The sequence below is a fragment of the Apus apus genome, chromosome 1 (assembly GCF_020740795.1).
Source record: "Apus apus isolate bApuApu2 chromosome 1, bApuApu2.pri.cur, whole genome shotgun sequence".
Classification (NCBI taxonomy): Eukaryota; Metazoa; Chordata; class Aves; order Apodiformes; family Apodidae; genus Apus; species Apus apus.
Window position 1 is genome coordinate 100174190 of NC_067282.1, and position 15498 is coordinate 100189687.

At 40.2% G+C, this 15498-nt stretch overlaps 1 protein-coding gene across 1 annotated transcript in view; it reads right to left on the minus strand.

Moving 5' to 3' along the window:
- The window catches only part of HSF2BP (heat shock transcription factor 2 binding protein), a 30876-nt gene extending 17836 nt beyond the window's left edge, over positions 1-13040 (minus strand). The window contains exons 1-3 of the mRNA XM_051628452.1: positions 12896-13040; positions 8478-8581; positions 4270-4419 (exon numbers count right to left, since the gene is read on the minus strand). Of these exons, the coding sequence (XP_051484412.1) occupies positions 4270-4419; positions 8478-8581; positions 12896-12977 (336 nt within the window). The 5' untranslated portion in view covers positions 12978-13040. The remainder of the gene's footprint in view (positions 1-4269; positions 4420-8477; positions 8582-12895) is intronic.
- Positions 13041-15498: the final 2458 nt, after the last annotated feature.

The following is a 15498-nucleotide window of genomic DNA, read 5'->3' on the forward strand; positions in this document are numbered from 1 at the left end:
ATATTTGAAACCATTACCTCAGAATAATACAGGAAACTACTCAATGTTACACTTATTTGTAAAACGGTATCACTGCACACTCACCTCCTAAACCCACAATAACAGAAGAAGTAATGCTTATTTTCAAAACTAAGGATATTATCCCTTCACTTTGCAATAGCTGCATCAGTTGTTTCACATTTACCTGGGCTACTACAGCTGCTTTTGTCAAAAGCCTATCCAGCTGAAGACCAGAGAGCAGCCGCATGTAGTGACTTGATATGAATCTCCTAAGAAAACAAGTCAAATAGCAGAAAAAAAAAAGGGGGGGGGGCAAAAAAAAATATTAAAAAAAGCAGCAGCATTCCATTGGATCCTAACAGGATTCAGGATTCAGATACAGGATCAAGAAGAACGAGCAGACTGGAGGAAAATGGGAAAATAATGGGATGAAAACAACTGGTTAGGTAGTTCTTTAGAAAAGGAAACAGAGGTCTCTCCCTGCGTCACAAGTCGAATTAAGTCAACAATTTCACTTGAGAAAGATGATCACCACACCAGAGCATACAAGCAGGAGTACAGCCTGTAATTATGTTGCACAGGCTTCCACACTCAGCTGGAAAACTGCTCCATTTGGGATATCTTGGTTGAAGAACCAGCCACCTGGTACAAAGCTCTCGGTGGGTCAAAGGGGCTGGTCAGAGGCACTAACAGAGACAACAGAGGAGGATAGAGAGAACTGTTTCTGTTTATTAATGATTCTGACCTGTAAAACTGTAACACTGATGTAACATTATTTTGCACAAAGGATGCTGGTTTTCATAATAAAAATAGCATAGCAGAGAGCCCATAATGCCAGGTTTGCTACTGTCTTTAATAATATTGCCAATTTTTTCACAAAACAGCTGAAACTTTCAGTCATTCCTGGCAATAACCTAATGGGACAGCCAGAGAAATGCCGGAACACTTCTTAATTTTGCAAAATGCCTGAAAATTTTAATATTTTGTCAAAATGACTAGTTTCACAGCATGTACAAAGATACCGGTAACTTTTATTCCTCCGTTGCTGCACATTCACCACATAAAGGTGTACACTTGTGGGGGTGACTCCAGCACCGGGATGTGAAAAGCAGGATCAGGCAATAATAAGTATCTTCACAGATGATTCTGTGGTCCCAGAAAAAACATGAGTTAAGGAATTGTGGGGAAAGAGAACGGGGAAATGTGCATGTGTGCACTTCTGCGTGTGCTGGATGTACTTCGTATACTTATTAGGGACACCACACCTCAAAGATGGCAATTCTAACCTAAGAAGTGACTAGAGTTCAAGAAGCAATTGGCCAGCAATGTGCACTTGCAGCCCAGAAAGCCAACTGTATCCTGGGCTGCATCGGATGAAGCATGGCCAGGAGGTTGAGGGAGGTGACTCTCCCTCTCTACTTCACTCTCTTGAGACCCCCCCTGGAGTACTGTGTTCAGCTCTCGGGTCCCCAAAACAAGAAGGACATGGAGCTGTTCGAGCGACTCCAGAGAAGGGCGATGAAGATGACCTGAGGGCTGGAGCACCTCTGCTATGAAGACAGGCTGAGAGAGTTGGAGCTGTTCAGCCTGGAGAAGGGAAGGCTCCCGGGAGAACTTATATTTGCCTTCCAGTACCTGAAGGGCCTACAGGAAAGCTGGGAGGGGCTTTTTACACAGGCACGCACAGGAAATTACCAAAATCTTCTATTTGCCAGTCTCTTGAGATGCCACTGGTGTCCTATCTGCTGAACCTTGTTTCCAAATAGCCATTAATTAACTAGCAGTGAAGTCTGAGGAGATGGAGCAGAGACCAATCAAGTTTATAAATAGCAAACATTACGTACTCTGCAATCTCTTACTAGCTTTACAGTATTTTCATGGGACTGAAGAAAGTCTTGCCCACAGACGTCAAGATAAGGACAGTTCTGAGAGCAGCCACTAAGGTGCTTGTTCTCAGATGGTGCCATGTACCCTATGGTGTCCAAGTAACTCCTGCATGAAAACATCAGTAAACATGCAAAAATGCTGCCATAAAATATAAAGTCATTTGCCATCACAGCAGATAACTGAAGTAGCAGACCACTTTGTAGGATCCAAAATTTCTCACATTGAAACAAGCCTTGATTTTGTTCTGAAACCAAACCTTTAGTTCTTATTTCCATGTAAGAGCCCTGTCCTGTGAATATGTGGTTGAAGTTTTCAGCAAGACATCTAAAATAATCTCATGGGAATTAATTTACTTCTATTTGGGCACACACAGGCAGGCATTCTTGAAAACTCTCATATTGCTTCTCTGGATGTCTCTCCAGAAACACTAAGCATGGGCAGAAACAATAGCCATCTCCCCCCCTACTACCTTGAAAACTATTTGCACTACATTTCAAATTTGCTGCTTGAGTTTTGACTCTCCCAACCCATACAACAAAAATGGTATATTGACTGAAATTACATTTGGGATCAATCTGCATTATAGATCTGTATGAAAGACCTACTTCTGTATCTGCGCAAAGAGTGAAAAAATCTTGAGCATTGTTTCCTAAGGCATGGAATTTCCTTCATTGATGCCACCCTCTCCACGTGCTTAAATATGAGCAACGGCTTCAAAGCACTCTTGATGCGCTTATACATTTCTGTAGTTCACCGCACCTTCTCAGGGGAGAGGGGAAGATGTTGCAAGGTACAACTTATCCAAAAATAACCCAGACCAAAAACTCTGTATGACAAATCTCCATCATGTTTTAATAACCTGACTCATTGCCAGTTGCAATCTGTGGTTGATGGAATGCCATACAACCCATTTACATTTTTTCCTAGCGGTGTTGTTGCAACCCCAGGCATGCTTCTTATCATGTGCACCATCACAAGAAAATGATGCCCAAAAATGTTTCTATGGCCTTCACCAGAAGTAGAGCAGTTGAATGGGGTCCAATGATTGCTAGGAATAACTTTAGCAGAAGTACTCTGCATTTCAAATAAGCCTAGAAAAAAAGGTATTGCATCTTCATAATTGGGCTTTTTACCTTTAAACAAATGATCAGGTATTGGGTTTTGGTTTTACTTTATTCTACTTAATTTTTATACTTAAGACTGTTTTCAACAAGGCCTCCACTAACTTTACTCTCATCTTGTAAAATACAGCCATTTTCATCACTGCTAGCATTTTGTGGGAAACATACCATTCCAAAACTGTTTCACAAGTCAAGAAACAAGGGCTAGTCACTAAATACTGTCAAGTCTTAGAAATAAACTGTCCTGAAAATATGGAATGTAGTTTTATACTGTTTTTGTTGCTATGTGGGGCTCTGTAGTACCTGCTGGTGTGTCTTCTTTTAATTTAACTGCTTTATACAGTGTATTTAGAGACTTTTTTCCCCATAGTAACAGCTGCTGCTTGGATCTTGAATCATCAGAATTTGTCACCAAAATTATCACTGTACAGCTTTCAATATAAGGTAGCAATTGTATCTTGGTGCACCTATTCACTCAGCTGTTCATTATGCCACTGAAAAAATCAAGCCAGAAGAAACTGTGGCATCAGTTCACTCAGATTTAATACGATTCCTTCTCATGTTGGCTGTGACAAGAGTGAAAATCTTATTTTTACCAGGCCTGTTTTCTGATCCCTCCTAATTCCATCAGCTGCATTTGGCAGTGAAACTGTTAGTTGTACTATTACTACTATCTTTAACTGTTGTTGTTTTGGGTTTTTTTCAAGTTAGCTACCTGTCCACATTTAATATTGAAGATTTAATAAGATTCACCAGATGCAGAGCAGCTAGGCTCTCTAAATTTCCAAGACTCATTAAAGTATTAAGGCAGCACAAAGATTTAAACAAGTTAAGAACAGATGGATCTGTCTTCTTTCCATGGAAATATCACATCCAAGCTCTCTACAGGCATGGGAACTGCTGCACATGCCCAAGAATTATTTTCTTCTCCTGTTGGCTTGCAAAGATATTTACATTTTGTTAACTGTAGCCTTGCTTCCAGTGTAACTGCAAGGTGGAAAACAGATAATTCTTGTTTGGTCACGTAAGAATTCATTACTGCATTTATTCCCAGCCTGCTTCTTAACACTTTATAGTTCCAACATTTCTTAAACGAGAATGGATGCTTTCCCAAAGAATATACAATTTAGGGAACATTTTTGCTGTCCAATTAGGCTCTGAAATATATCCTTATATTATGATGTGTTGCAGCACATAAGGGTCCTTATTTTTAAAGCCCTAACAGCATTATCACCAATACATATTCACCTGTGATACTTACTCCTCCTAGAATGCTTTTAACAGCTTCCTCATTGTTGGATACACCCCACAACAATGTACACACTGCTGCACCCATTTCTGTGCAATACTCTGCTTGCTGCAGGAGCTGCTGCTTTGCCTCATTCAGCTGCTGGCGGAGGTCTAGTTTTTCCTGTAATAACAGAAGGAAATTTTGGTTGCACTTCATATCAGCCAAAACAAGTTTTCTAGGCTAAGGGCCAGAACAAGTAACATCATGGCCGTATATGCAATGGGAGGAGGGAAGAGTGTGGGGTGGCAAACACACAGCAGTTGCATACCTTCTTTCCTGAGCTATATCTAAGTAGTAAAATACATTGTGGAAGCTGACAGTAACCAGAAGCCTGTCCACAAGGTCAGACCAAGTGATCCACCGAGACTGAATGGCACCTAAATAAGTCTGATAGGAGAGTCTACTCCTCCTAAGTAAATAGCTACATGTCTTTTCAAGAGAGAAGAGATTTCAGCATCAGAGATCAGCCTTTCCAGATACCTTACAAAACATACTGGAAACACCTTTAAAGAAAGGGAGGGTAGTTTGTTTTTTTCAAAACTGACTTGTGCCTTAACCAAATGATCCTGCTGCTGGTTATCTAGGATAAACACTGGTGTCTCTTCCAACATTCTCCTATTGACATATTCCTGATCAGCAGCAGCAAAGTAAAACAGCTAAGTTTTGAAGTTTAGAGGGCACTTCATACCAAGAAAGCCCAGGCACCATCAGGCATCCTTTGCTTGAAGTGAGCTGGTCAGTGGTCCTTGCCACTGAGCATAAAGGGAGAAAAGAGGAATTCAACACCAGGGCACAACCTCAGTTTAGCAGTACTTCTTTCCAGTCACATGGGAAGTTGGCCAGGATAGTATCATGAGATTAGGTATGATTGTAGGTCTCACTGGCTTCCTGCCAGCTGCCAAAGGGGTAGCGTAGCTGCTGCACTTCTCAGCTCAGAGCTAGTGTGGACAGTGGGATTAAGGAAGAGATACCACAGTCTGCAGTCTCTCAGGGTGGGTGGGGGCTCTCTGCTAACTCTGAGGGAGGTGGTATTAAGACAGTGCTGCAAGGAAAGATAAAAGGCCAGTCAAGAAAAGTGAAGCTAACTCAAGTATTAAAAGAGAGAGAGAATCGTAGATTACACTACGTCAAAAGAACAATCTTGCTCTGTCCATGTTGTGTGCACAGGATTTTCAGATTCACACCGGAAACACCCTTCTCAGCCCAGCCTGGCCCGTGTGGTTAGTCAGGATGAAGTTTGGGATACTGAGAAAGTATCTTTTCTATGTCAATTTTGAAAAAAAGTAAACAGAACAAAACTTCCAACCATGTATCCCCGCCAAAGTAAGTTGAAATATGTATCTTGTCATTTTAGGGGTTCACCTCAATGTTTTGTGTTAAGGATTTGGAAAGAAAAGAAACATAAACTCATCTGAAAATTTATGTAACATGGCATCAACCAATACAAAGATGCTTGTACTCTGTCATCAAGTACCCACCTAGCCTCCTGTGTCACACCTGACAACCTGATTTGCATTGTTTTATCATGCTGCTAACAAAACACACAGGCTAGGATCTGTAAAGTTCAAATTGAATTTATCAAGCAGATTTCTGTGCATGTTTACCCTCTGGAGTCTCTTTCACCTTATAGTTTAATAGATGCAAAACACAGATACTTTGCTGCTGACTCCCTAGGCAGAAAAGTCACAGGAAAAGTTTCTTATTTCTTAACACTCTGATCATTTTTAAACAAGTTAGCCAATATTTACCTTTTGCATAACTCACTGCTAGACCTATCAACTTTCCTGCCACCATATGCATAAACAAAATGTCCACAGGCACCTTCCTGTCTAACTCCATATTGTCCCTGTCTTTCTTTTCTGAGCGGTCCTTGTCTTAGGAAAATATATCCTTTAAGATATTTTCTTTGCATTTGGGTGCCAATACTGTATAGTAAGACATAAAACTCAGTAATACCAAAGCAAGATCCTCCAACAAGGATGCAAAGCCAGCACAAGAAATGCCAGAATTTGTAATAGATCAAAAGCAACATCAGAACAAAGGTACTAAGCAAAGAAAACAAAAAAGTACACGCAAGAGCCAGGAAAAAATAAGGAGCCTGCAAAAGAAAATAACCTAGCTGGAAGCAACACTCCTGAGAGTTCACATCACAAAGCAATCACTGCGCTGTGCAACACTACCATCTTCAGGAAAGGGTAAAGGCACAAGAACACAGCAGTGCTTAAGTACATGAATATGAAGAGACAGACAAAGAAGACATTAGCCAAGAATAACTTGTGTACATCAAGTTTTACTCAGCTTCAGAAAGCATGGCAATTCCATAATCAGTGATGCAGCACTGCACAGAAATTTTGGAATGCAAGATGTTGATTTATGACCCCTAAGCACTGCTCAGCTAGAAAATGTGTTTATTTTATGTTTGTTTCAGTGAATCATTTCCTTTTCCTTCAGAAGATAAATAGTTAGAAAATAATTCAGAAACTATATACAAGGATGTCTATAGCAGAACAGCAACTGAAATAAGAACACCACACAGTTATTAACAGGAACAAAAATCACACGTACACATACACCAACTTCTTTTATCTCAAACAGCTAAAAAATTTCAGAATCTACACAAGCACAATCCACTCAGACAAATACACCTTTGTGGCATTTAACAGAAGCCATTTAGACAACCAGTATATACTGTACAACAACAAAGATATGAAGAGAAGAGCTTTAATCAGGAACACCAACACAACTACTCTTAGTAAATTATCCATGCTTTAGGTAAAACTTTCATCCAAGAGAAATCACAAACCTAAACCACCTGTCGCTTGTTTTGCAATATTAGCTGGAACAAAGGATGAGACCCACTTCATTAATATCTAAAGCAACAACATTAAATCTTAGAGATTTCATGCTGGATGCTTATACAACTAAAGACCCAGGTGCACAGCAAAACTAAACAAGAACCTATTGCCAAACTGCACTAGCTGTCCCATACCTATTTTGAGGTAAGGAATATCCAGATAGACAAATATATTTCATCATACTTTACATTCATACCAAACTTGATTCCAGAATGACTTGTCCATGCAGATGTGCCCTAAAACTGAATGTCTGAATTCTTCATTTATTCCTTTTGAAAAATGAAATAACTCCTGTAGATTCATCTCTCTTTATGTAATTCCAAGGCTGACAGGTGCTAACTCTAGAACCCCAATGAAGTGAGCTTCTGCTGACTACTGAGGACAGCCATCAGCTCTGAGAAAATGAACTTTTACAGCAAATATTCACAACTCTCTCAAAAATTAAGCCACTAACCTGTGTGATCCTATTTGAACCCCAACAGCTTTACAGAAGACCCATAGTCTGACAAGTCATCATCTTTGCTATTCCTTCATTGTTAAGAACCTCTGCTCTCATATTCACTAAATACAATACTGACAGAGCAAAAGGAGCCCTGTAATTGTTCTTTGACTTATAGCTGTACATGGCAACTAGATCAATAGGTGCATTGAAAAAGACTATTAAAACTAAACAAAGTTACACAGCGTACAGCAAACCAAAAGAGAAGCCAGTTTCATTTTGTACATATGTTGCTTAAATTATCTTGTTGCCCTTTTTTGAAATACTTTATAGTTACATCAAATTCAAAAGCACTGATTCCATGAAGGACCTTTTGATACCAGCTACCCCACAACCTTCCCATATATCCCATGTTTTACTCCAATATTTTAATATAAACAAAATGGTAATGGTTGATTTTTAACTTTGCACAGACCAAAACAAACCCTGCCAAGAAGCCTGCAATGCAACCCTGCAGCTCACACAGTCTGGAAGTTACAGAGATCTATGCAGGTTTGCAAGAGGTATGTAGGTAAACAGGAGACACTCTGTCAGCTGTACCTCTATGTGTACACACTGAATACTTTTTGGTACTGTATGTTATTATATTTTTCCTAGCTAGAATATTGATCCTTTTACTCTGCAAATATCAAAGGGGGAAAAAAGCATCAGTTCTGAACCTGTAAGTGAGCAATGTATTCATCACCTGACTATATGAGTAGAAAACCCAAGTTGTTTTCAGGCTGAGGATGTATTTTGTGACATGAATATGAAAACCTGATCATTATTGCTTTTGTTCTTAAAACTCAGGAATACAGATACCAATGCTCCTACAGCAAATATACCTTCTTCTCTCTCATGCAATCTGCCTGGGCAGTTTCCAGACGGGCTTTGAAGTGTTCACAATCCATTTTCAGCTGCTCTATTTCCTCCTCCTTTTTCTCCATGTCTGTGATAGGATAAATCAGATAAACGAAGCAATAAGTTATGAGAAACAGACTTGCACTAAAGAATCCACAAACATTAATTAGGTCCTTCAAAAATTTGGTTGTGTTACACCACCTCCTTGTGGCTAAACTGCGGTATCGTACTATGCCTCATTTAACAGTTCTTAAAGAAGCTAAAAACGGGAAAGACTGAAAGAATGACATTTTGCTGTTAAATACTGTGTGTAGATAAGACACCATTCTGGAACTGAGCTACAGCTCCTCGGGGATTTGAAAAAAATTATTCAGTTTTCTGCTTCTTTGTTTGTTTTCAAGATGGTTTTCATGTCTCATATCTTGTGACTGTATCAGTGAATATAGTGAAAATCTAAGAAAAAGAATATCAAGATCAGTTAAATGTACTTTAATATACAATGTACAAGTTATATGAATAGTAAGAACAAAATACAACATTTTAAATTAATGTTTCTAAAATATTACAAGAAATTACAAATTATTTAAAAATTATGTCATTGATAAACCGATTTTTACAATTCCCTTAAAAAATTAATCTCTGTTTTTATCATAAATACTTTCCAATTTAGACACTTTATTTTAGTGAATGGAAACCAAGTGAAAAGTATTGTATTTCATGATCATGAGGTCTGTTTTCAAAAAAAACACTGTGAAGGGCATTTTTAACTGTATTATATTTTACTTTAAAAACATGGCTCTGGATGCTTAGGATTAAAAAATTTCCTGAAAAAAAGGAAACACACTTAAGTAATTCCAAAAACTAACGCCCAAACAGCATCTGCTGTCATTTTGGTTAGCTTAATAAAATGTTACACCCCACTTCAAGTGCCATACCCTTGGTCATGCAAGTATAGCCCATGGCTTAACACCCTTCAAATACTTTCCCTCACAAGTGGTCAATATTTTTTGGTGTATTTACCAAAAAGCATATAAAATTCAATCATAAAAAGATAACGTCATTTTAAAAACAGACCTTATTTATTCAAAGGGTTTGGGTTCATTTTATTTAGTAATTCTACATTATTTGGAACTAAATTCCTTTCTTTTTTGGCCCTAATTGACAAAACATTATCATCTCAAATACATACACATTGCTTTGAGTAGTAGGTGTAAGAGAAGATACTCTAGCTACAAACAGCTTTTGTAAAGAGGTGGAACTCAGCCCTTCCATGATTCTAAGCCATCAACACTAAGACTTTTTAAGAGAAACCAAAGGAGCAAGGCAAGGGCCACTCCCAGGCAACAAGCATGTACACAGGCATGTTCTCCAAGCACTCCAGTCTTTTCAACCTGCAATCCAAAAGAAAAGAATGAAGGGGATAATAGATCAGTTGAGTTTTTGAGGAATAACTGATCAGCAGTAAGAAACTTTCTTTCCTTCCATCAAGTAAATTCAGTCTCCTGGACCTACTACCATGTGGGTGTTAAGTCTTACGTACTTGATGGAAAGATGTCTCGAGCCTGAGTAGGGCACGCTCTGCTTACCAACAGCAGACCAAAAAAACGTGTACCCTTGCCAGGTAAGTATATGCAGTGGAACTCAACTCCCATTGAAAATCTGACTGTAAGGAAACAAGCTCTCCAGCCTTCAAAAGAACGGATCCACCCTGAATCCAGTATCAGCAGAGTCAGGAACCACACAAAGATGCCCACATCCTTCACTGGCAGAGTTCAATGGTCCTGGAACCAAAACTGAGCCAGGAGAGGGGTACAGTATTCACTGAGTGTTAACAGAACACTACCTTTTGAAGTCCTCCAGATAAAAAAGATGGATGTGTTAACCTTCTCTTAGGTATCACAATGTTTTATGTCAAGAGAAACTAGGTCCATTCTATAAAGGGAAAGACCAGGTAATATTGGAAGTTGATGAAGAGAGATCTACTTGCAGTTGTGTCTCATTCCTGGAAGCTCCCCCTAATACACCCACTCAGCTCTAGCAGCTGTGCAGGCCTCTGCTCTGAAGGGAATTCAAGGACATATGCACCAGTCCTGACATGTAACAGATCTCTTGACATGCAGCAACAGACATTTTGCTGACTCCAAATACCACAGCTGTGCTGCTGACTCCTGCACACAGTGGTCCTGAGCAGAACATAGGAAAGCCCAGGAGGTTCTCCCACTGCCTGCAAGTCCCAACCCTGGGTAAGAGAGTTCCTGCCCTCTTTATACTAAGATCTTGAGGCTCAGGCTGTCTTCTTACCCCAAGTGAAGAAGCAACTTTCACTGTCAACTTCAATGAGCAAGAAACATGAAATGGAATCCTTAATACAAACAGGAAATCAGACTCTGGGAAGAAGAAGCATTTGGATGTGAGAGAGATGGCAGACTCAAAAGCAGAACAAGGCAATAAGCACAAGGAGAGAAGAGGATGCCCACATTTCAGGTGGGTTCATTCTCATGCATGCTGTAGGTCACATCAGGAGATTTTCTGGACAGGAGATCTAGTCCCAAAGCTCTGGGAAGTGGAAAAATCAGTACAGTTGCAATGAATGTCAATAACTGACGGAATTCCAATTCTACTGATCCAAATTCTAGGTATATGTTAAATGCAATTTTTGACATTTCCCCAGTCAACCAAGTTCCACTAAACATACATATAATAATACAAAAAGCTTCTTGCAGCTTTTTTTTTTTCTAAGATTCCTGGAGCCAAACATTCTTCTCAATGAAGGCAGCAAGATTCAAACTGACTTTTCTTTTTGAAATGAACAACTACCCTGGCAAAAACCTTAGCAAAGACCTACACACCAGCCCAAAAAGTCAGTGTTGGTTGCATTGAACACTGCTAGGTCAGATCTCAGACACCACCTGTGGGATGCTCCCATAGCAAACAAATATCCATTTTGACCTAAATATAGAAGTGAAACACACAAAGATCCCAAGGCTTCTTGAAGCTATGCAAGACTCCCTTAGTCTCACAACTGAATGGGCCTTGACTTGTCTAGCTCTAGAGGTAAACACTTAAAAGAGCCTAAATATTCAAACAATCTCCTTAACTGCAAGTGAAATCTTCACTGTGGGGATCTGCTCAAGAGAATGTAAAGGCTGACTCAGCTTCAGGTGCTCCTCCAAAGAACCTAGAGTGCTGGCTAGTCAGCAGAACATTTGAAGGAAAGTTTTAAAATCTCCATGTTTATGCCACAAACCTGCTGCTGGAAGGCTCTGATAGGATCTTCTTGATGCCAGGCACAAGAAGGGTAAGAAGGATCAGTGAGAGAAACCTTGAGACTGATAAAAATAAGAAAAACAATTATCTGACTAGTTGAGGGTCTTGAACACTTAATGTAAGTGGCAATAGTCCTTGATGCATTTCAATAGAGAATATTTCCAGACCCTATGACACTTCTTGTGACATGGATAATGTTTTGACTGGCAGCAGGAAAGATGGTACAGTCTACTTATCACTGTAAGGATTTGATGGCATGGAAGAATCTTTCCAAAGAATGGATCATGGAGGCAGCTGAAAGCTCTGCCACAATATATTATTTAGTATTGGAGAAAGGTCTTGAGGCTCTGTCTTAGTCCTTCTTAGCCATCTGTTGCAAATTAATTTTCAATTAATCACTTGAGATTTTAGGAGAGATACACTCCCTATAATTTGTCTCAGCGCTTGATCCTTGTCTTTTCAGACAAAATCAGCTTCTAGGAGAGTAAGTGAAATGCATTGCTACGTGCATGTAAGCTACAGGCCCTAGGGACAGAGCTGACTCAAATTTGGTCCTGATGGCATGTTGGGAGTGGTGGAATTTTTTAAAAAATAATGCACAGCGAAGGACAACACAGAAAAGCTGGACTTTGGGGGGCACCAGTAAAAAGACCTGTGTAACAATCCTTTTTTTTTTTTTTTAATGAATATTTATGGCAAGAAAAGCTTACAAGCCAAAAAAAGATGACAAGCTAAATACGTTATCTCTTCCTTTACATTAACTTTTTCTCCACAGCTATTTCCTATGGATTTTTCCTGTGCACCTAAAGTAATATTTTGAAAAACAGAACACTTTTGCCTTTTCTCGAAAAGAAATCACTTTCTTTCCTGATACAGCTTTCCTGACTGCCTGAAATAGGTATGTTTTTATGCCCAGTAAAATATTTTTAATTATTAATTTGACATGTCTAATTACTTCTAATGCAGTTTGTAATTTTCTCCATTACAAACAAATTAATTTCCTGAGGTGGTCATTGAACATCATAGTTTAATCTGGAACACCTCTACAAACTCCACAACTATTCATAGAGGTAGGACAGTTTTTCTACATAGTTTTGGCAGGAACTGTAATAGCTTGTAACATGGTACTACTCACTTGATTCAATAGCATCCAGTTTCTGGAATGTCGCCAGGATATCCCCATTTAGTATTTTGGGTAAGAAATCCCGCAACTGCATAACCTCTGTTGTCAGCCTTTCCAAATCCCTCCTTTTTATTTCAACAAACTCCTCTTTGGTCTCAACCTACTGAAACAAACAAACAAACAAACCAGCGACCAACCAAAGACACTGTAACAGGCTTGAAGTGCTGATATGCTTGGATACTTTATCTCAGACCATAATATTCCTCTGCATTACACATTTTTTTTCTTTTAAAAGCGAACTATCCAGTAATAACTAAACCTAAAAGTCTCTGAGACAAACTCTTTGACTGTAATCTAGTTTTTGCTACTCTGGCCTAAAGCAAATCCTATTACCTCTCTGCATCTGTTTCTTTACCTAAAATATGTTCTGCAACAATTAAAATTCATGTTTTAAAATGTGAACAGCTATGCATATGCCAAGGTATTGTGCCAAGATTGTTGCAAAACTTGCACTGCAACTCAGTTTTTTAAATTAATTCAAATATCTGCAAGATCCTCAGTCACCTTGCTAAACTACAACAGCTCTTTTAGAGTAGACTGCACTTTTTCAAAAAAAGAAATCTTTTGCGAGAAGCACAAGCTATTTTCAACCCAATCCCACATAAAAGTAATTTAATGCCAAGTCAAAAATATTTACTAGTTTCCTCTTGTGATAAGCTATTATTTCATGTTCCAGTAGAATGTGCATTCATTTTTAAATTATAAAGAAATCCCTGTACTACAATACTCTTAAACTCCAATTTCTTATGTATGTGTATGTCCACACTGCTGTCTCTTAGAAAGACTGCTGTATACACACAAAGGTTTAACTTCCTTTGCCTAAAACACTAACAATCTAATGTACTTCCACAAAGCAAAATTAAAAATATCTTAGTACTGTTTGGCAGTGCATCGAGAATGGTGGAGAAAAAATTAGATCATTTGCATGTCACATCTTCTTCTTCCCGGGAGAAGAAAGTACTGCAGAGCACAAGAAACCACCTCCTGAAGGTACAAAACATGCCATCCTTTTCTTGAGTCCAGCAAGACAAATGGAGGTCACTGGCACTGGTACAGACAGTGCTACTTTGGCACTGCTATCCCTTCCTACAATTCTCCCTTTTTGCTTCCCTACTTCCTCAGGTTAAACGTTTCCTTTGGTTTCTGCTTCCTACTCCGTCTCCTTCCAAGCTCTCTTTCATATCCAGATAGCTGTAGGGACAGAACCAGTTCCACCTTTCCTGGTTCAGATCCATCACTGCAATAAAGGTATGGAAGAAAGGTTTCACTTTCAATTTGACTCATCTCCTCTAAGCTGCATTTAGAAGTGTTTACGGCAAAGTCAGTATGGCCGAGTACCACCACATGACCTGAATGAAGAAAAATACAACTCATTTAGGTCTCAAGAAAGTATGGAATAAACACATGTCAACAGAACTCTACAAAAGACTACAATCTGTATGTTAGTGAACAGGAAGGAGAGAAAATATAGTACCGCTCAAAATTATGGAGCTCATTTGGTAAAGGCATAAAAATAGCTCTATTCCCTAGCAGGAGCTAAATTCAAATAAAACACGTAGAATCGTTTTAGTTGGAAAAGACCTTTAATGATCATCAAGTCCAACCAATAACCCAGCACTGCCAAGATCACCACTAAACCATCTCCCTAAGCTCCACACCTACACATCTCTTAAATACCTCCAGCGATGGTGCCTCCACCACTTTCCTGGGCAGCCTGTTCCAATGCCTGACAAATCCTTCAAAGAACAACTTTATTATTTTTTTTTTCTAATATCCAATATAAACCTCCTCTGGCACAACTTAAGACCGGTTCCTCTTGTCCTCTCACTTGTTACTTGGGAGAAGAGACCGACTGTCGTCACACTACTGAAGTACTGGGGTTGAGGTATGAGATCACAGAATGGCTATGGTTGGAAAGGACCTTAAAGATCATCCAGATCCAACGCCCCTGCTTGGGCAGGGATGCTCCCCGGAACGTTCTCATTTATAATTCCCACTGTAGACACAGATCTTTGCAGCAGTACAGAAAAAAACAAGTTATACATTCCCTCAACATCTCCCTCCACTACAGCAGCGTGTCAGAAACCAACACACCAAGAGAACGGGTAGCAGCGGCTTTCTATCCAGCCCGACAATCACGGCAGGTGACCAGACGCAGGCATCTCGCTTAAGTCCCCTCACACCTCTTGTGCGACAGCCGGACTCCTGACTTATGTACCTGAGCTCATCACCTGCACGGCGGGACTTCCCCCTTTCCTGCCTGGCAGGGGGGGCTGAAGCGGGCAGAGACCCCGGCGGGCAGAGCCCCGCGGAGACCCGCCACCAGCCCCTTCCCCACTCTCCACCCACCCCAGGCTCTCCGCCGACACTGCCCTACGCAGCCCCCACCGCGGCCCTCCCTAACAAGGCGGACAACCCCTCCCCCGGGCCCGCAGCTCAGGAGCCCCCCCAGGCCAGCACCGCCGCCCCGGCCGCCGGGCCCCGGGGGCTGAGCTCCCGCCTTGCCCGCCCCGGGCCCCCTCCAGGCGCTCGGCCCCACCCGCCGCCCAACCGGG